The sequence below is a fragment of the Watersipora subatra genome, chromosome 2 (genome assembly GCF_963576615.1).
Source record: "Watersipora subatra chromosome 2, tzWatSuba1.1, whole genome shotgun sequence".
Classification (NCBI taxonomy): domain Eukaryota; kingdom Metazoa; phylum Bryozoa; class Gymnolaemata; order Cheilostomatida; family Watersiporidae; genus Watersipora; species Watersipora subatra.
The window spans coordinates 12,012,295-12,035,425 of NC_088709.1; the positions used below are offsets into that span (position 1 = coordinate 12,012,295).

Genomic DNA, 23,131 nt, shown 5'->3' on the forward strand with positions numbered 1-23,131 from the left:
ACCTTGCTTTTACTTCAGTCCAAGAGATTGTTATTGTAAGAATATAGTCACGATGTAGTCTATACTAAATTTCTATTGAATAGATGTATACATCGTTTATTGGAAGTGTAGCCTGTGTTGCTGAACATTGAAAAGCAGGATTAAGAAATTTGTGACCGTTAGCTATATACTTGTGAACTCTAGCAACTGTTTTGTTCACTTTTGACGTCAGGTTAGCCTGAATCCTTCATTGAATGCGCTACATGTAGACACAATAGAGCAGCTATGGCCAAATGGCGGATCTCTGTAGTTTTTTGTGTGGATCTTTCAAGTTGACTGCCAAAAAATATTTTTGAAGTATTTTTTCAAAAATTTGGTTTAAAAAAGATTTTTGTAAACTTTTCTTAGAATTTTTGTAAATTCATTGTTTTCAGCAATGAATTTTGTAAAAAACAATCAAAGAACACGGCTCACAAATACTCCTCTTCATGAACTTTGAGAGCCGCTGTACGTAGCGGGAAACCGTGTTTTGATAGTATTGTGAGGTCAAAGCTTGGTCATCATTTCTCTCACTGATATCAGGCATATTTATTACAGCACATTCATTCCGTGATTTTTAGTCAAATCATGTATATATACAAAGTTTTTAAAAATCTTCTTTGAAGCTTTGTTTTAAGATACACACAAATAATTGCACGTTTATGTATAGTAAAAAAAATGCACATTTTCAGCTCGTTGTGGATCTTTAATTTGTCAGATTTGGCTGTAGCAGATCATGACCAAAATCATTTGGCTATCCCTGCAATAGAGTATCCCTGCAATAGAGTATGCCAAACTGTAAACTGATATATTCAACTACCGAATTTGCTGTGATAGCATTACTGCCACTCACTGCCACAGATTAGCTGTTTAGCAATTGGTGGTGAGTTTCCAAAACTCCAGACACTTGCGTGCAGGTGATGGTCTAGTAAAGCGAATCAACTGATTATTTCAAATAGAGCAGCACTTGTCAGTGGAGCGATTACTTCATATTATTGACAGCATTGACGCTACACATTTCATTTGGTTAGACATTTGCTACACAGCTAGATATACCTGTCATACAGCTAGATATACCTGTCATATGGCTAGTTATACCTGCTACACAGCTAGTTATACCTGTCATACAGCTAGATATACCTGCTATACAGCTAGATATACCAGTCATACAGCTAGATATACCTGTCATACGGCTAGTTATACCTGCTACACAGTTAGATATACCAGTCATACAGCTAGTTATACCTGCTGCACAGCTAGACATACCTGTCATATGGCTAGTTATACCTGCTACACAGCTAGATATACCAGTCATATGGCAAGATATACCTGCTACACAGCTAGATATACCAGTCATACGGCTAGTTATACCTGCTACACAGCTAGATATACCTGTCATATAGCTAGTTATACCTGCTACACAGTTAGATATACATGTCATACAGCTAGTTATACCTGCTACACAGCTAGATTGACCTGTTATATGGCTAGTTATACCTGCTAGACAGCTAGATATACCAGTCATATGGCTAAATATACCTGCTACACAGCTAGATATACCTGTCATACAGTTAGATATACCTGCTACACAGCTAGATATACCTGTAATATAGCTAGTTATACCTGCTACACAGTGAGATATACCTGTCATACAGCTAGTTATACCTGCTACACAGCTAGATATACCCGTCATATGGCTAGATATACCTGCCGTGCAACCAAATTAACCTACCATATAACTAAACACACCTGCTATATAAGATTAAACACTTGTCTGTCTGTCTGTCTTAACTTGCCGGAGTCAACATCATCTTTATAACTAAATAACTCTGAGATGTGATTATCCACAAAACTCACAAACTCGCTTTAAGCTTATCCTGAACTATTAATCTGTGGAGTGAGTATCAACTTTGCTAGACTAATCAACCTTATAAAAAGCCATGTAAGTTTATTGCTATTAGCTTAGTTATGATATATATTATATGTAATATACATAGAAACTGTATCGTGGCACAACAGCAGGTATTGCACAGGAGTTATCCTTACATGGAAGACACATCAGAATCTGTGCTAAAACACATTTATATGTAGGTTTTATCAGAAAATCTATGCTGCAGTGATTTGCACATTTAAATATTTAACATAGAAAGGTATTTTAAATGCTACATATTGTGCCATTTATTTTATTGATTAACTGTGGTCCTTATTGCTGATTCTTGTATGGCTTAATTTAAAAAGATGTTCTGCTGGAAATGAAATTATTGCTGATAAAGTAATAATACAAAACACTTCATCCTTAGCAGCCTAAAGTAAATGAATATATACAAGAAATGCTTATTTCTAATATATTTCTTGATCTAAGATGATATGAATGCTTCTGATTCAGTTCAGGTACAGGCGGCTAATGGCATCCACACACAATGGCAAGTGTACAGCTAGGCATTTAGTTTTTCTCAATAATATAATAACTTTTTAAGTTTGCTGGTGAAGACGCAGATGACCAGATAAAGCGATAGGTTGATGAACATGATATCTATATACTTCCATTTCCCAAGTTCGCACAAGCTTAACATAATCAGTATCAGCCTGCCCCTATTAAGATTGAACACTGTTTGATTATCAATGAGCAAACCAAATCAATAGATGACTGTTCAATAAATATGAGTTGACTCTCGAAGTCAGATTTGTGACAGTTGACATCTACCTCACAGAATTATGAATCAAGTGCTGAAGGCTGACCTATACGGAAATAGCTGGCTTAAGATAAATCTACACTGCATGTACAGTGGCGCTGCCTATTCAATTCGACAAACACAAGTATGACATGGTGACACAACTCCGACTACGGAATGGATAAACAGCTCGCAACTGAACCAGCAGTCAATAATATGATGAATGCACAAGTTTATTTGTGTGTATTTGTGTAGTTGCAAAGATGTAAAAGAGCCAGTTAGAAGGGTAAACTAACCAGCGCGCACAATATTAAGCATTAATTGTAAAAGAAAAGAAAAAGCTTCTAGAAATGGCCAGGACAAACGTGGAATGCATTGACTTACTTTACAGCGGTAGCAATTCTAAGAGGCACGACACAAAGTAGATAGCTTTGGCCAGTTGTTTTGCAAAGAACATTGGGGAGAGCACACGATGTAGCAAAATATAACATAACTGCGGTGCAAGAAAACAATAGGAAGGAATGTGGTTCAAAGCAAATGATATGCTAAAGCCTTACATGAATACTGTGAAAAACCCATTAAAATTGTCTTAAAGATGGAGATGGAGGTCTCATAAAAAGGTAATAGATAATGCAGGCCTTATTGATCAGATCTATTGTATGAGAAATTATTCTTGATTTTTCGACAAAATAAATAAAAAAATACACAGCACAGAAATATTTAATTTACATCTCAGTTGATGCTGCAGCGATTGATTAAATATATAATTTGTAAATATTGCATATATATTCTTTTTGCTTGCTTAGATATCTTTAAAACAAACTTTTTCTGACAAAAATATCTAAAACGCAAAGATCAAGAACAATGTTTTGAATGACCTTTAAGAATTATGCGAGACATGAAGATGCCTACAGGATGAGTGATGGGCGTGTCTATAAGGTGGACGAATCTATACGGTAGGTGTGTCTAGAAAGTAGGCAGTGGGTGTGGCTAAAGTAGGCAGCTATAAAGTGAATGAAGGGAGACGAGTGAAGGGCGTGTGTCTAAATAATGAGCTGTGAGTGTCCATAAAGACTGAGCCTGTCTGAGGGTGATAAAGGAACTAGATCGGGTTTCTATGAGTTGAGGATTCCTCATCTTTATCTTTCCATGCTTTGAACTTTCTCCAGAGCTCAGAAGGACGGTTCTGCAAGCAAAGATAACAGACAATCCATTCACCGCAGTATTCAGGAACCAAAGAAATTATACACATACATTCGTATATGTAACAACTAACTTTTTAAAGGTCCTGTTGACCCATGTTTAGTTGAAAAAAACTGTTAACGCCACGTTATTTACCAGAGTATTTTATGTAGCAATTTAAATGTAAGTTGAAATGCAGTAACTTAGCGTAACGTAATGTAATTTGAATTGAATTTCACAAAAATGTAGTAATTTAATCACAAAATTATAAAAAAAAACCTATGTGTTTGAATTTTTTGAATAAGTCAAAAAACCTTTTTAACTGTTACATGGAGCAAGAATTAGTATCTTTTTCAATATTTAAAGGAAAATTACTAAACTATTATATATAAATATCTACCATAATTTAATCATTTTATTTAAGGTAATATACGATTAGACGACTTGAAATAAACAAATAAAAATGTATGTGGTGTTATCATATAAGATCATTGTCTTCAACCATTAAAAATAAACTGTTCAGAGTTTAGGCTACATAACCATTAAAAAAGCTGTTTAGTTTACATATTTGACATCAGGACTAAATGAGGGTTAATTTAATATATAATTTATGGCTATTGACGAAATTCACGAGTAACAAGGTTTTGAATTGGAATTTAATCTAAGTTTTCCAACACAGGAGATCAGTTACTCTGTGTGCGAATATATAATCACTGAATTCCAGGTCTTTTGAAGAATCAATGCTTTCAAAATGGCTAAAATGTATACATTTGATGATGGCTCAAAACCACCTAAAGTCGATAAGTCACTTAATGGCATTCATATAGAACTGAGTGTTGTTTGTATTACACTAGCCTGAGTTACCGCATGCCTCAATCAATTATGACCTACAACCGGCGTAAAAATATTTTGCTCACAGTTTGTGCAGGACATTCGGTGGTCCATTTTTGCAGGCACGGATGATGCTATTGTAAACTGACGCTAATTTGGTGTGAAAAAAGAACATGTAACAGGTTATGTGGTACTAGGCCATGTGGTACCAGGCCATGTGGTACCAGGCCATGTGGTACCACATAGCCTGGTACCACATAGCCTGCTACCACATGGCCTGGTACCAGGCCATGTGGTACCAGGCCATGTGGTAGCAGGCCATGTGGTACCAGGCCATGTGGTACCAGGCTATGTGGTACCAGGCTATGTGGTACCAGGCTATGTGGTACCAGGCCATGTGGTACCAGGTCATGTGGTACCAGGCCATGTGGTACCAGGCCATGTGGTACCAGGCTATGTGGTACCAGGCTATGTGGTACCAGGCCATGTGGTACCAGGCTATGTGGTACCAGGCCATGTGGTACCAGGCCATGTGGTACCAGGCCATGTGGTAGCAGGCCATTTGGTACCAGGCCATGTGGTACCAGGCTATGTGGTACCAGGCCATGTGGTACCAGGCTATGTGGTACCAGGCCATGTGGTACCAGGCCATGTGGTAGCAGGCCATGTGGTACCAGGCCATGTGGTACCAGGCCATGTGGTACCAGGCTATGTGGTACCAGGCCATGTGGTACCAGGCCATGTGGCACCAGGCCATGTGGTACCAGGCTATGTGGTACCAGGCCATGTGGTACCAGGCTATGTGGTACCAGGCCATGTGGTACCAGGCCATGTGGTAGCAGGCCATGTGGTAGCAGGCCATTTGGTACCAAACCATGTGGTACCAGGCCATGTGGTAGCAGGCCATGTGGTAGCAGGCCATGTGGTAGCAGGCCATGTGGTACCAGGCCATGTGGTACCAGGCCATGTGGCACCAGGTCAGGTGGCACCAGTTATTCCCTTCAGCATGACAAGGATTATGAACTAACTAAAGTAAATGCACATTGAAAACCTGTTACTGGCACATTTTGTTTTGATATTTTCATATAATGCTTTTTTGAATGGATTAACTGTCGAAGACGCTCAATGAGCTCATTCATGGGTTACATGTGAAGACATTGCCGCAACCAACCAGAATAATTTGGATACACTAAAACGGAAAATCGAATTTTCCTGGCTCCAACCATGGAAACACACTTGCAAAAGCCCTGCAGATGTGTTTATATGCATTTTAACCAGTCAAAAATAGTGGTTAGCTATATTTTCATTCAGCATATTATGCACAGGACGCAGCCATATTCACAGGAATTCACAAATCCGAGTATAGCTATTTCACGGATTGCCTTTTGCAATGTTGATTCTAGGCCCATAAACCTTGAATGCTCAAAAGTGGCTTTACAACTTTTAGCATTATCACATGCATGTTGTTCAACTGAATACAGGCAACAGATGAACGGTATTGATATCTCTTTTGGTCATAACACGTCAAAATAGCTACATCCAGTTAGTTTCAGAGTCGTCTCACCACTGTAAATGTAATAAGAGGAAAAGCAACTTCTGTGACAATATAATAAAGGAGCATACCCTGACTAGGAACTGGCCGATGGGGCTCGTAGGGTTACTGTATCCATAGAGGATGGCACCAAGGATTCCAGCAGAGGTGAGAACAAAAATAGTGCAAAGAGCTGCAGTTATCCCTTTCCACGCAGAAGAGCCTGCAACCAATGTAACTAATTAATGCCAAGTTCTATCATAGAGTAATAAGAATAATATGAATTTAGAGATTTGTGAAGACCATGTTTAATTAGTGACAGTTGCAGTCGGCTGATGGCAAGAAATTACTAGCGCTTAGCTATAACTTACTATGTTGAAACTATGACAAACATTATTATAGCTTAATGTCAAGTCATTGTTAAGTTGCATCATTGTTAAGTTGGAACATTTAATTAGAGCTTCACGATATGGAAATCTAATATGTTGATGGTGATTTTAAAGGCATTTGATTTGAAAATCGCCACCATTTAAAGAAATATCGCCAATCGAATAAATGATATAATCATGTAATTGCGATATATCTCACCTCACACCTGATGAGTTTTAGAGTGAGTGATATTGGAATTAAGATGTACGGGTCTTCTAGTTTTATAATAAGCTCATTCCATGGCCTTCTAAGCACACAGGCATTCATTATATAAGTGTTTCTAATTATCATGAACACAAAACTTTATTTTTAAGTTGAAGTATACAAAAATATTAACCAAAATTTAAGCTTTTGTTTCTACAAAATAATATCGCGATATATGGCGAATCGTTTATTAGAAATATCGAAACGAATGAAGCTCTACATTTAGCTGGCATTTGCTGCTACAGTTGAGCCAGGTGAATGCAACTTCCAGTTTGCCAGTTACGACGCGGACCAAGTACTGCGACCAGTTTAAAACTGGTTGCTGTTACTCCAAATACACCGATCAGGAAGAACTCAAACCTACCTGTAGATTTCGTTTCTTGAGCTCTCACAACGACTGGCGTAGAGGAAGGAGCAATAGTGAACATCATGCTACAGTCTGTCTGTGTCACCTTTACGAAAAACACAGATGGTAGTAGCCAAATAACCCACTCTACACAGTAATATCAGACTAAGGGTATATACTCATGTATTCATCAATCTTATGTATAAGTAAATAGCTATTTCAAGACAAAAACGCTTGATCATAGGTATTAATCATATGCATTTATAAGTTGACTCCAATATTCCAGAATAATCTGAAAGAATTATATCAATTCTCAATCGAACTTTGCTACTCCCAAAATTAAAAAAACTTTTGAAATTTAAAGTTTCGAACAACTCGAAATGTTTCAAGAGTTCTGAGATGACACAGTTATGGTATTACTTGTGCAATGACTGCACACTACACGACAAGTTAATAACTACCAGTTTGCAATCATGAGTGTTGCGACTCTGTTGCTAGCGAAAACTAGTTGCTAGTAATGTTCAAAACTGGCAGGTGGCAGCGCAGCATACCAATGGAGCTTGTTCACTGGTAATATATACCATCCTCTCACTGATATTTGATTCTGGTAAATCTATGAAGTAACTGTAACATTTATGTGATGAATCATCATTATAATGGGTCTGTTGAAGGCTTCATAAAGCGATGTGCGTATCACATGTATGATAAGAGAGTTTTCTGTTCATGCTCAAATTCTAATTGACTCGGCAGCAACATGTTATTTTAGGAAACAAATAAAATTAGCGCATTTTCTAAGAGCAATCCACTTGTCTTAGATGACCCACTTGGGTGACCCACTTAGGCGACCCAGTAAAAACTTGAAATAAAATTGTTACTACTTGCGAACATCAAGCTTGACCTGCTTTTTAAATGCTTAAAATGAATAAAATTGGAAATAAATAAACCTCTACTGTTCTGTCCCATATAATATCATCAGCAATACAGAACACAAGCTAAAAGCACCAAAATATTTGGAAAGATAAGAATGATGTCTGACTTAAGCAAACTCATGATTCTACTCATGATTCAATGACTCTAGAAAAGGTTGTGTCAATCACTCTCAACTAGGACATACAGAACTCAGCCTAATAACTGCTGGGCAGAAAATTATACACCAAGAAAAATGTCAAGTACGACTCACATTGAATACACAGCCACTGGTCAACCAGTCCTGACGCTGCCTGTCAAAGGCATCCGAGCATCTGTTTAGTCTGCTGCACCAGTAACATTGAAAATTTGCAGGTGGGTCATTTAGGCAGACATCGCAGTCTTTGAGCATGTTACAGGCTGTAAGATGCGAGCGTGTGTGTGATATAAACAAAGCATTACGATCCCTTCAAATCATCTTGCATATAGACCCCAGCATATATTAGGGATTATACAGGGTAGTGTCCAACAGGGCAAGCAGTCACAGTCTAAATACACCCAAATATTTTCGCATGAGTTGTTTCCTCTCGCAATTTAATGACTTGGCTTTCCAGAAAGCCGTGTAAACAATATGTATTTGTCATGCTAAATAATTCATACGATTTTAAAATCATTTAACAGTGATTGTTTCAACCAGGCGTGTAATAACCTATTTACTAGCATCAGTTCAAAGCTAGTCAGACACACAAGTATGGTTTCATAGTTGAATTGGTCTATGGACAGCGGATGAGTGAGAACGCGATAAACAGATAACAAGTGGCTTAGGAGGGCCAAAACAGAACAGCATGTAGAGACTGTACATCAACCCTGTGAGACGCACATTTGAAGATGAACATGCACAAAATTTTAGTAGATTTTATCAAAAAGTATCGGTACTTTTCTATTATATGCGATTGTTTTTGATGTTTGTCGTGATCTGACTGCAACGATGTTTCAAGATTACCATCGAAAAACTTGGTCGCAGTTAAACCGCTCAGAAGAAAAATGTGTGAAATGATGTTACTAGTTGCTATCGTTGCTATAGTTGATATCGGCTATTGCATTTCAAGTTACAGCGTTACGCGCCTCTATTCTGTTGGTCTCTTTGCAACTATAGATGTCATAATAGCGCTTTCGCCTGAATCGGAAACTTTTAACCGCCAACAAGTTTTGTCGATTTTAACCTTAAAACATCCCAAAATCTTAAACATTCAAAAATCAAATCAAAATCTTAAACATCGTAAAATAGCCTCAAGCATCGAAAACAATCGCAAATGATGGAAAAATACCGATACTTTCTGATAAAATGTATTAAAATTCTGTGCGCATTCACTTCAAGTACATAGACAAGGAGCGTATACATCTTCCAGTTAAAGTAAATAATGTGCAAGAGGTAGTGATGCAAGGTGCATAAGGTCTGGCTGCAGAAGACCAGTCTCTTTCAGGTTGGTTTCCATGACACATACCACCACATTTCCCGAGTAACAAGCGTATATATATGCTGCTCTACCTGAATGAAAAACATTACAGGAGTTCTGTACACAAAGATTACCCTTCTATTGAAGTTTACAAAGCCACATGCTACTTACAAATCTGCTACAGTTACACCGATATCATGATTTTATGCTAATAAATTTGGTCAAATGTTATGACAACTTATACGCGCCAATGTCAAATATTTAGTTTTACCAATTTATTAACTCTCTCGATAAAAAAATATATTTATTAGCAAAAGAGTTGAAGAAAGTGGTAACCATTATTAAAGAAGCAGCGTAACACATTTGATCCCTTTATTGATCGGTAGTTTATTGATTGATAGTTTATTGATCGGTAGCTTAGTCCCTAACTTTGATTGGTAGAGTTGTTGCAAGTACTTACTTTTCCTGTGAGTATATACGATAGCTGCACCAGGTTTCACTTGATCTTCAGAAGCCCTGTAGGTGTGATAGGGGTAGATGGTTCGGTACTGTCCCACTGTAATAGCAGAAGTAGCCAAGCATTTATGAGATATATAAAGGAAATGTCCTATGTAATTCTGCGATAAGCGATAACAATAGGCTTGCGAGCACTCACATACTTGCAACAAGGCAATGTTACATAGATAAAGGGACAATGCAATAGCGTATCGACTTATGAGTTGAACTGTTACATTTGAATTTTAGTAGATGTAGAGTGAGGGCATGAACAAACATCATCGATATAATAGTTTGAATGTAAATATATGTGTCCAGATATAAATAACTATTGGTATGGAGCCCTGTCGGAGTCCTCATTTACAAGCAACTCTTAAACAAAACCAACTTGCGCTGAATGTGAATCAAATGGAATCAAGATTATGCTATTTGGAATCAATTATTTTAGCCAACCACAGATGCATTGGTTTTGTCTCGACTGACATATACATTCATATCAACACAGTATATGTAGAATTACAGCCTGCGTAGCAAGAGAAACACTAATACTATCAATGTAATATAATAAAAATGCTAATATTTTTTCCCAAATGTCATCATGGGGCCCCTGGTTGGTAAAACTCTGTGAAACACCAGGTGAGTTTAGTGATGATATGCTGATATTCAGAGTAGCTGTAGTCTGGTGCTCTACAGGTCGGGTGGGGGGAGTCAATTCCCAAAACTGGTGTTGAAAGGAATGGCATTCAACATTATATGGCTCTCTCTCCAACTGGGCATATCCCCAGTCATTGAGGTTCCCTTACCAATGGACTCAGACATGTCCAGTCAAGGTCACATAGTTAATGTTTCTTCAACAATACTCTTAAAAACACTCACAGCCCCTTCTTGCAGTAAGCAAATCAATCTTCGACGAAGTACTCACACATTAATATTTGGTGTACCTCAGTTGAAAAAGATGGAGTGCTGTTAACAAGAAAATTGTTTGATACACTGACTTAGTTGATCTGTTGACAAGCCAAACTTTTTCCATAAGGGAACTTAGAGAAGGAGAGGCAATACATACCATCCCAGTAGTACGCATCAGAAAGACCAATCTTAACAGGGTGGTCCTTTGAGGTCACTTCAGAAATTGGCACAGGGATCTGTTTGTAGACAGCAACTATCTTTCCGTCTGTTCGATGCAACTGCACTTGGAAAGTAAAGTTCCCCACTGAAATTATAAATACCATCAAAACTATACAACTGTTGTAAAAGGCAGTAATGGATTTGAACAATGACCAGGGTGTCTAGAGTCCGTGTAAGGGAGACTTTGTTGCTAGCAACTGGAGATGAATGACAAACAATTCTAGAACATATTCAAGGAGCTAAAATATTATTGCGTGAATATTGTTGAAGCTAGGAATGTACATAATCAAATAGTATTTCTATGTGTTTATATCTGTAAATAGGAGCGGACCATCTTCATCCTTATAAGTTGCTAAACTGACTCTCATCTTTAAACAATTTAAAACCAGGACTAAAAGTGAAGCACAGATACTAGGAGTTGTTCATAATAGCAACAGAAACATCGCTCAAGGTTAATTTTTTACCCGCAGTCGGAAGAGCAGAATTTGTACTAAACGTTGTTTTTATATTTTACTATTTTTTCTAAACTTGAGAAAATCCGTAGCCAACCACTCCTTTACTTCTACCTTGAGATCATTACGAACAGACACAATTCAGCTCTATCAGCAGACTGTACCTCCGGTTCTAGATAATTCCCAAGATCACACGGGTTAAGTGGTGAGGCTCTCTGTCTAACTAGGCAGTGCTCGTAATACTGTGGTCACAAATACCTCTTGCAACATTTTAGCATTTTAATGGTGGTAAACCTTCGGCCAAACAAAAGTGTAACGTATCTATGCATCAGTTTGAATGATAATAGAAGTAGTACAGAGTATGACCAATATATGATAGTGATATGAATGTAGTCCAGAGTATGACCGCTATATGATAGTCATATGAATGTAGTCCAGAGTATGACGAATATATGATAGTCATATGAATGTAGTGTAAATAATGACTGGTATATGATAGTCATATGAATGTAGTGTAGAGTATGACCGCTATATGATAGTCATATGAATGTAGTCCAGAGTATGACGAATATATGATAGTCATATGAATTTATTGTAGAGTATGACCAATATATGATAGTCATATGAATGTAGTCCAGAGTACGACGAATATATGATAGTCATATGAATGTAGTGTAGATTATGACCAATATATGATAGTCATATGAATGTAGTGCAGAGTATGACCAATATATGATAGTCATATGAATGTAGTCCAGAGTATGACGAATATATGATAGTCATATGAATTTAGTGTAGAGTATGACCAATATATGATAGTCATATGAATGTAGTGTAGAGTATGACGAATATATGATAGTCATATGAATGTAGTGTAGAGTATGACCAATATATGATAATCATATGAATGTAGTGTAGAGTATGACCAATATATGATAGTGATATGAATGTAGTGTAGAGTATGACCAATATATGATAGTCATATGAATGTAGTGTAGATTATGACCAATATATGATAGTCATATGAATGTAGTGTAGATTATGACCAATATATGATAGTCATATGAATGATTCACGAGAGAGCCTCTACGAAGTTCTTATTGATTATCGAAGCCAACAATCCATGTTTCCAACCAGCTTATAAGAAGAATTGTCTCTCCTTCCTTTAAAACGGGTGATGACTACTCCCGCAACTAAAGCTAGTCTATTTTTGAACAAAAACTACACTGTTGCATTTTGTAAACGTGATCACAGCCTGTTGCAGCAGATCTATACCATAAACAATATGGACACACACATATCGGCATGCATATAGTGAAACGCGAGAAGCTACGTTGTTTTTGCTGCAATACAATGATCTTTGAAGCCTTGTTTTCTCTAGTGGCAAGTCAATTTCTCAAACGTTTAAAAGATTGTTATTGATGGTTATTAATAGGTGCCACTTTGTTATTGTCTGGCTGTTCGTCTGCTTTTCCACACTTTTTGTCTCATTTCATCCACCTTTCACACGCATATGCTCTGTACATTCCATCGTGTCACTAAAATATTTTGTTTCAGTACTTCGTCTGGTACCTGAGAACCAGCCTCTCAAACACCCAGCTGCCAACTATCCGATTAAGAATACAGAATATCCCGGGCATCACAGGGCTTACCGCTAGTAAATACTACAGTACTAGACAACTACTAACACAGCCAAAATTCCCATGAACATAGCGCTGACCTGTTGATAAAAAGAGTCATTAATGACAGCCAACAATCACTTTGTCTCCATGACACGCATGATGCATGTTTATAGTTGTGGGCAAGTTGAGTTACCATGCAATTAAGTGTTTCAGTGGACTTAGCACTTGGGCCAGCTTCGGTAAAAAACTAGACTGTGTCACTAATTATTGATTCCACAGGTCAATAAATAGTCTCTATTTAGGTGCCGCTATGTATTACTATTTATTGACCCTACAGGTCAATAAACAGTCTTATCACACTTAGCAGCATTCCAATATTAGCTCATTGGAACTGCTAAAATGAAATAAAGACCCAAGTGTGAAAATGTTTATAATGGAATAGCTAGCGTGATATTTTAATGCGCATTATTCACAAGTGCCGTTTCCATCATTCGCAAGTGTAAAACATTCGCTAAAGATTGGCAAACAGCAAAACTCGCTTTTGCTGTTTTCATCATGCGGATATCTTGTGGATTGGCCCAAACTTGCGCGCCATGGAAACATAGTACATGTCCTGCATAAATACTTGTGTGTATCTGCTGCAATTTATTGGCACAACCCGAAAGCTTTTTTTACTTGCATTCCTGTATTATTATGAGCTTGTTGAAGGTCATTACTCTACTATTAATAAAATTGGAAAATTGGAGTGATCTAATTAAAGTTGCTGACAACAAATAAATTATAAAACTTCCAAAACTAAAGCTATCAATCAAATTTGGTAAATTGCCAAAATTACATCATTTTAATTAAATGTGCCCTGAGGTTACAACTGGTGTCAACTGTTTTATAAACTACCAGATATAAATACCTACATTCAGGCTTGTCCTTGAGAAATATGTTGCTCCACTGAGCGACAAAGGCTGTGTCTAAAACAAGAGAAGACAACTATGTAAACAACGTTGAAATTTTCAGGACAGTTGGAGGGGATTTTACAGGTGAACTTGAGCATTACATTTAGTAATAGTAACAGTTGCAAAAGTAATCATCATAGACATGTGACACCTTACATCACAATCTGATCTTTTATACATTACCATCCCTTGTCTAGTATTAACTATAATATTGCTATGTATGCAAGCTTACTTTTATATTCTATTTAATTCAAGGGACATAATTTATTTTTTTGACAAATGTTTTAATAATTTACAAAAATAGACTAAAACAATGAACAGAATCCGAATGCAGAAAAACAAATCCTTTAACTTGAGACATTTTGCACTTTAAGATGAACCTGAACAAAATTTTAGTAGATTTTCACAAAACGTATCGGATTTTTTTATTATTTGCGATCATTTTTGATGTTTGAAGTAATATGACTGCCAGGATGTTTTAAGATTAAAATCAACAAAACTTGATGGCGGTTAAACGACTCGGTAATAAAGTACGGGCAAAATGATGTGACTAGTTGCTATTGTTGGCATATTTGATATCAGCTATTGTGTTCTAGTAATAGCGTTCTCTATTCTGTTGGTCTCTTTGCAACTACGAACGCCGTGATCCGACTTTTGATTGATTCTAGCGTTTTATCTGCGATTAAATTTTTTAAATTTTAATCTCGAAACATCCTAGCAGTCAGATCACCTCAAACATAAAAAACAATCGTATATAACAGAAAAATATTGACACTTTCTGAAAACACCTTCTAAATGTTATGTATAAGTTCATCTTTAAAATGAGAACCAAGACTAAATAAAACACATATTGGAGCAACAACTCGGTGTTACTCATATTATTTATTTAATAAAATGTAATAAGAACTTCAAAATGTTTGCAAGAGATAAACATTCGTGTCACATAGATGTTTAAAAAGTGATTAAACATAGGCGACATCAGTGCTGAGTCAGCCAATTGATGACAACTGGAATAATAACCATATAATACAGCATTATGGCAGCCACTGATGTCAGAGCATTCTGACAAAGTGATCAATGTCTCTCAAATGAAAGGATAGTCACAAAAACCCAAGCCAATAATGATCATGAAGAGCCTATTATTTGGCACTGCAAACCTTGTTCAATAGTTTAATACTTTACATAAGGTTTATTATGCTAGAAAGGAAGCAGACCTTCAAATATATTATTATATAGTATATAATTCCTAGTAGAACTACTAAAAATATCAAAATTGTTGCGTGTGTTATTCACTCTGTCTTGGATTAATATATAAAAATATTTAGGCAAAATATTTAAGTTTTCATTGTTTGCTAAAATATTCTTGTTAAACATCACAATATGAAAAAGGTTCACAATGTACATCTCGATAGTGAGAGTAGAATGAACAAAAACAGACGCCTCAACTAAATCATTAACTGACTAGAATATTCCAATCAACTTCCACTTCAACTATTAAGAAGCTGCTTAATGGAGGCAACAGAAAACAACGACTATTACAGCAACTTATCAAGAACAAGTTCAGCTAAAAATGCACTGTCAGCGCTGCCCCAACTGCTGCCATTAAGAAAGATAGGTGTCATTATGATCTGACATAGTCTATATCAAGTCTCCCTTACCATCAGTTCGGAAGAGAATCTCCGAGTCATTACCGCCGAGAGAAGTGTCAAAATTGGCCATGAGAGGTGCGATGTACTGGCTGGCGGTGAGGAATGAGTGCAGGAACTCACTCATATATAAGAATCCTACAATTGTACATGTACATGAGTCGTACAGCAATACAGGCAGATATGAAAAACTAGTTTTGCAACTATTAGAGGCCGCAAGGAATGATAGAGTCCTGCTGGGCATTAGGGATGGTACTGGATGCCCTGCAAGTATGAGGAAAGCAAATGGTATTTAGATTGAGTCATGCAGGCCTACACCCATAATGGCAAAATAATTATGTGGGGCCGGGTTATCAGAAAGGCCAGGTTGACATCAGCCATGGGTATGTTTTAAATAAAAACAAAACAACATGTTATGTTCATTTATATTTAATGTCTGCAGGTAAATCCAAAAACATGTTCAGCAAATAATTCCCATAATGAATTCCAAATGAAGATCACATGAAAGATAACTCCAAATTTATGCCATACCATGTATCATCAGCCGATGACATTAATTCCTCACACATACATGTACCTTATGGGAATGCATAAAATTGAACTCAGAGGCAACAGATTAAGAGCTATAGTAAAACTCGACGCTTCCGGCCATATTCACAATATCTAGTAAAGGCCACAGGCTAGAGCTTACTTGAAATAACTTGAATAAACAGACTTTATAACATAGTCACTAGTATTTAGTAGCTATATACTAGTTTTCCAGAAAATGTTGGATACTAAAACAGTGCACCAGGTTACGCAGATGTGCGCCAGCAGTGTGCCAAAAGAAAAACAGCCCCATGAGGTATACGCTCTGAGAATGGAATTTCTACCTCTATAAGTTTTGCAAACGTGCAGAGTTTGCTGACATTCAGTTTAAACGAGGTAGAATTCAGAAATACTAAAATAAAATGTACATTAATTCCCTGAAGGGCATTTGCCTAATTCTTGCCTCATCGAATGCATGCAAAATATCCATTGAATCTTCAGTTTCTTTTGCTTTAAACAAAAATGTCAGGGTCATTGAAAGCCACATAACCTATTGATTGGTTTATCAGTCAGTTGCATGACATAATTATTCTATGATTTTTATCTTATGTCAGAGCCTAACAAACAAACTCCTCATGAACTCACAGCTTATCTATATGATTTTAAACAACATCTGGCTGATTGACAAATACATCTGAAGAACAAAAACGTGTTTGTGGGCGCTAGAATGCTGAGGACCACTTGATATATTCACTATGTTTCCATGATGCGCAGTGCTTCGGAGTTACGCTATCTCCGAATCATGGAAACGGCGTCTTCGCACTGAAATCACTGCGCACTGATCAGTGCGAAGCCAGTGCAAATTCGCAGCAAGGAAACAGCGACTGCGCAGAGGCTGCGCATAGCTCTCATGCCGTGGAGACGGATTTTTCGATGGCCATAAACTAGTACAAAGGTTGTCCTGCTAATCTTGTTTTTTCACTATTCTTCCGATATTCTTTCACATAAATTTAATTATGGTCTGCATTCACGAGGATGATGAGGTGATTACTTTCCTGGACTTTGTTATCGATGCCAACACTTCGAAAAATAGGTGGCAAGTCCTAAATTAACGTTTAAATAATATATTACTTAAAAAATACTTATTAAAAATATATTACTATGTAAAGCGTGTGTTAAGGTTTGTAAAACCTTGTGAATGTGTATTGTAAATAAAAGTATAATGACGACAGAATCATAAAAAAGACTGTGTATGACGTTCGGTATCCGTGATCGATTCTATTTCTCCATCAGGCGATTCGATTTATACAATTTCTCTTCTCTGGCTAATTTGCGGTATTTGCTGAAAACCACTGCGCAGCATGGAAACGTACAATCCCCTCGACTTCGGAGGGGGCTGCTTCGCAGTACTGCGCACCATGGAAACATAGTGATTATCACTATATTTCCACGATGCCATTGATCGGCAAGTTTGTATTATACGCAAGAAAGAAATGGCCAAAACCTGCAAGTTAAGTAAATCTTTTTATTCACAGATTATCATCGAATGTTTTAGGCTGGCAAAATATGGAAATGACGCATGGGAAAAAGGCCCAAGAAAATGCGGCACACACCGTTCTATTTTACTAACATTTTCCATACTTCAATCATTCCTATTTGGAAAGTGCGCTGCTAAGGGAAACAAAAGTATGCTGCTATGACTTATTCAGTGAAATTCCTCATTTTTTAAACAGAGCGGTCAAATTAAACTGCGCCATGCTAATGTTCACTAAAACACATATTGCCCGGTAACTCAACATTTCCGGTATCTCAACACAAATTCAAATCCGCATAATCCGCGCAATGGGAACACGGTGTATATGATACAATCATGGCAGCCTGTAAACTTAACTTAGCCTTATGAAGGCAGCGTATAAGAGTTTAGTATAGAACCGTCTCAAACCCCTGATATAAATGCTGCCTTACACGAATAATCACTTGGAGAGCAGATGAAATTTCTAGTTCAGCTTTGGCAGTAATGCGTGCATTGCAAAAATTTAACCGGCAAGATGACACAAAGCAAATTCTATGTATAGTAACCAGCAACCGCCCTCCCTATTCCTCTTTATGTAGTCTTGCTACAAACGGAACTTTCCAGAATAATTAAACGGTAAGAGTCTAAGTAACCTGATGAATTGCGGGGCGTTGCCTAGTTAATTATGTATGCCAGAGGGAAAAGACAGTGCGAATGACGGCAAGATAACCATGACACATTCACCAATATCGTAGTGCTTAACGATATTTAAAATTTGAGAAACCCGCTTGGTCATTCACTTTGAAAAAGTCCTGTACATTTCTCACATCACCAAGCCTGCTTCCCTCTCAGTAAGATTACTACAGAAGCAGTGAGTGCTGGACCATATATGATTGCCAGTTGTAAAGCAAAATTCAAATTAATCTTACCAACTCCAGCACGCTAAGCGAATCTTCTACTTGATAATCTAACAAAAAAGCTCTTCAACACAGCTTAAGGTACAATGAAAAAATATAGACAGAACTTACCTCCGGTGGCAATAGTTACTTCCTTTACGGAATGGCCATAGAAAAGAAAGGAGAATCCTATATCTATTTTCTACAAAACAATATAAATTATAGATAGAGAGGAGCTGTTTCTAGGTGACACACTAACACCAAATTAATAAAAAACCACAGCTGCATTTACGTCTTTAACAAAAGAGAGATCACTGTTGGAGTTGTTATTCCTTCACAGAATTACTGGTGGGCCACTTTTCATGCAGTTATAAAAAATCACATCAAATCTGAACTTTTTACACATAGGGTGTATGCATATAAAGTACACGCATAGCTATTGAGTTCCAACAGTGCATCTCTTACAATTATAGAAGAATTACAGTAGGTTCTGCAATGATTGGGCACATGTGGTAAGTACAATAACCAAACAATAGAAGCTATGCTGGCGGGGGGGTAGACCCATGCCTCGTGTTGTCTCATTAAAATCTGTTGCCTGAGATCTTTGTAAAAACATAGTGTTTGTAGGCTATGATCAATGACCTTTTTCCATATATATATAACAACTACTTTCTGCAAACGCTAGAAATTTTGTTATTAAAATAAGGCACAGGCCGTCCTCCAATCGATACAGTTACCCAAATGCTAATGGAATGGGGTATCAATAAAAGTACGAGAAACTACCCCCATTCAACGATGAGTATTTGGTACTCATGCACCTGAGAGTAGGGATTCAAAAGCATCCTTTGTGATGATTAGGATAATAAACATGAATTCAGTTCTCAGAACAAATAAATGCTGTGCATGTATTGAACTGCCTATACACACTGACGAAATGTGCCATTTGCTTAGCCAATGCACTGACGGCATATCATCCACGAGGTGTATTGATACAAACCTGTTGGGCTATGTCGGTAGGGAGAAAACCAATGCATCTGTGGTTGGCGAAAATAATCAATCTCAAAGAAAATAATCTTGATTCTATTTTATTCACCTATAACTTACTCGAACAATTCTTCGGGAAATTAAATCTGATGAGACTCGATTTTCTACAGCTTGATTCATGTCTGTACTGAATTTATTTTGCGTTTTCATTTTTGGCATTGAGTGTTTTTTTCCTAGAGTTATTGCTATCACAAATTGTCAATGATTCATGTTAGATTACATATATACTGATGATACTTAAATAGCGGCAATAAAAAATTCAATAGGCACATCATGGCCTTCACAAGACTATGGCCAACTTGTATCGGACAATCTATTTGTCATGTGAAGAATCATTCGATAGTATTTTTATCGGACAATCTACTTGTCAAGTGACGCATCATTCAATAGTATCGTTGTATGTAGCCACAGCAACATCTACACTATGCATTAGTTGTGAATCTTGTCAGTGCATGTAACCATTACTTTACACTGCTGTTAGCATATACCAGCTAAATGGCATCATCAATTGCAGCAACAACAGTTTATTTTGTTTGTGCCTGCACTTTATCATTTTCGTGTTCTGTTTTGAGTTCAATTTCAAAGTTCAAGTTCAATTACTGTAAACAAATTATATTCTTATCATACAGATCTGAAATCAAGCAGTAGTAATTATGATGTCATCTTGAACACAAACCTAAGGTAATTTTTAAATGCCTATAACAGAACTCAAGAATAATAAATTGCCTTTGTTGAAGGGTTCTCCAAAATCTATGTGTTATTGAATAAATTCGTTCGAAGATAATAATCTTTGTATTCCTGCTCCATTATTCAATGATTGCTGTGAAGTAAAATCTTCAAAGCATGTGACTATGGAGACAGCCATGGTGAGGATAACATCCACCAGCTAGTGGACTATGGAGACAGCCATGGTGAGGATAACATCCACCAGCTAGTGGACTATGGAGACAGCCTTGGTGAGGATAACATCCACCAGCTAGTGGACTATGGAGACAGCCATGGTGAGGATAACATTCACCAGCTAGTGGACTATGGAGACAGCCATGGTGAGGATAACATCCACCAGCTAGTGGACTATGGAGACAGCCTTGGTGAGGATAACGTCTACTAACTAGTAGACTATGGAAACAGCCATAGGGAAGATAACATCTACTAACTAGTGGAGTATGGAGACAGACATGGTGAGGATAACATCCGCTAACTAGTGGACTATGGAAACAGTCATGGTGAGGATAACATCCACTAACTAGTGGACTATGGAGACAGCAATGGTGAGGATAACATCCACCAACTAGTGGACTATAGAGACAGCCATTGTGAGAATAACATCCGATACCTAGTGGACTATGAGGATGGCCATGGTGAGAATAACATCCAATAACTAGTGGACTATGGAGACAGTCATGGCAAGGATAACATCCGATAACTAGTGGACTATGGAGACAGACATGGTGAGGATAACATCTACCAACTAGTGAACTATGGAGACAGCCCTGGTGAGGATGACATCCAGCAACTAGTGGACTATGGAGACAGTCATAGTGAGGATAGCATCCACCAACTAGTGGACTATGGAGACAGTCATAGTGAGGATAGCATCCACCAACTAGTGGACTATGGAGACAGCCGTGGTGAGGATAACATCTACTAACTAGTGGACTTCCCATACGCCCACGAGTGGAGTTTCAGGGACAACAGTACTCAAGCTAACCACTACTAACTAAAGGGCTATGACTGTCAAGCGTATACATTACTACCTCTTCCAAAGTGCTCTGGGCAATGTGATTGTGTCAAACATGCCTCAGTGAAAATTTTACAAGGTTTCATTTAGTCGAAGCGCAAACAATTTTCCTGCTGGTATTTCACAGGGCTTCTGTATTTTTTGGAAAAATCCAGTTAAAGCTGTGCTGTCCTTCAACCTAATGTAGAATTAGTCAACCAACTTTATTACACCGTCGTAGCTATGAAAATAATAACAATAAGACATTTGACACTTACAACAGCGAGACGATATGCTGACTGGAGACTCCGATGCTTAACAACTCCAGACGATCCAGCCGTCAAATCCATCCACAGACCTGCTCCACCATCTTCTGCACCGATATACTTGATATCATAGTAGTTAGTTGTGTCCTGCAACCCAATGTCACAGTCAGTACAACCAACACCACTAACATTAGGAAGTCAAGCAAGAATACTTCCAGTTATAATTTATTTATTCGCACACACTTGCATGTTAATTCTATACTCAAATATAATTGTCATTAGGCAGAATGCTTCCAACTCTTCTCTCAGTTTGAAGGCCTTTAAAGGTCGGCGGTTCAGGGATAGAGCCACAGATAAGCTCAAACTTTTCAATAATAATTTTGTGTAGCTCTCATGTTAAGTATGGCCTTACTACTTGGTAGTGATATATTGTAGGATAGCAATAAAATTTACCTTTTTAACATTCATTTATTTAAAACATCAAAACATTGTTGAGTTTTGTGGAAAATTGTCTGTGAAGGCCTTATTACCAAGTGGAGTACCAGCGCATAATTGTTATTCTATACGCTAAAATGTAGGGCACTGTTGAATAACCTGAATGTGTTCGGTTGACCTAATTGAGATTATATATAGAGCATTTTGGATAAGGATAAGAGACAACATATAAGAACAATAAGAATATTTTGTAATAGTAGCTCCAAGTATCAAGATGATGTGTTCTATGGAAGGGATTCAATCCCTTCTGATTATCACCATGATAGTGACAAAGTGGGATATGGAATTCTAAGGAATAGAAAATATATCATGGATATATCCCACTTTGGTAGGGTGCTAACGTGTTTTCATGACAAAATTAATATAAAAACTTCCAGTCGAAACATTTAACATATTTTTAACACTGGTTGCGCAATCTTTTACATTCACGCTTGTATATCGTCACTCACTCCTCTGATCTTTTTTTAGAACATTTCTATCGGCAAGTTGAAAAGCTACTAACGCTATTTTAGTTATTTCTGTTTACAGAGTTTAATAGCGTGTCCAAATTATCTTCAGCATCCTGTGGCTTCTTCTATCGTATAAATAAAAGGGAAACTACATGCATGTCCTCCACAGTTTGCTTTTGATAAATTCAACGGAGTAGTCAGTGCTAATTAAGTATCACGTTCTGGAGTGCCTGGCCATAGCCTACTTCTGTTTATTTTTTTGCTAGGCTATAATCGTGCGTCAATCATTGGGTTGCTTAGACGTAGTTGAACAGTATAAATAGAGTGAATAGAGCACTGGTACATAGCAAAAAC

The 23,131-nt window shown here is 37.3% G+C and overlaps 1 protein-coding gene across 1 annotated transcript in view; it reads right to left on the reverse strand.

Annotated features, from left to right (window-relative positions):
• Nucleotides 1-2,916: 2,916 nt before the first annotated feature.
• The window catches only part of LOC137387451 (plexin domain-containing protein 1-like), a 30,990-nt gene continuing 10,775 nt past the window's right edge, over nt 2,917-23,131 (reverse strand). The window contains exons 4-13 of the mRNA XM_068073878.1: nt 21,846-21,980; nt 18,936-19,005; nt 15,879-16,004; nt 14,182-14,235; nt 11,135-11,281; nt 10,037-10,132; nt 8,394-8,539; nt 7,232-7,319; nt 6,327-6,457; nt 2,917-3,876 (exon numbers count right to left, since the gene is read on the reverse strand). Coding sequence (XP_067929979.1) covers nt 3,793-3,876; nt 6,327-6,457; nt 7,232-7,319; nt 8,394-8,539; nt 10,037-10,132; nt 11,135-11,281; nt 14,182-14,235; nt 15,879-16,004; nt 18,936-19,005; nt 21,846-21,980 — 1,077 coding nt within the window. The 3' untranslated portion in view covers nt 2,917-3,792. The remainder of the gene's footprint in view (nt 3,877-6,326; nt 6,458-7,231; nt 7,320-8,393; nt 8,540-10,036; nt 10,133-11,134; nt 11,282-14,181; nt 14,236-15,878; nt 16,005-18,935; nt 19,006-21,845; nt 21,981-23,131) is intronic.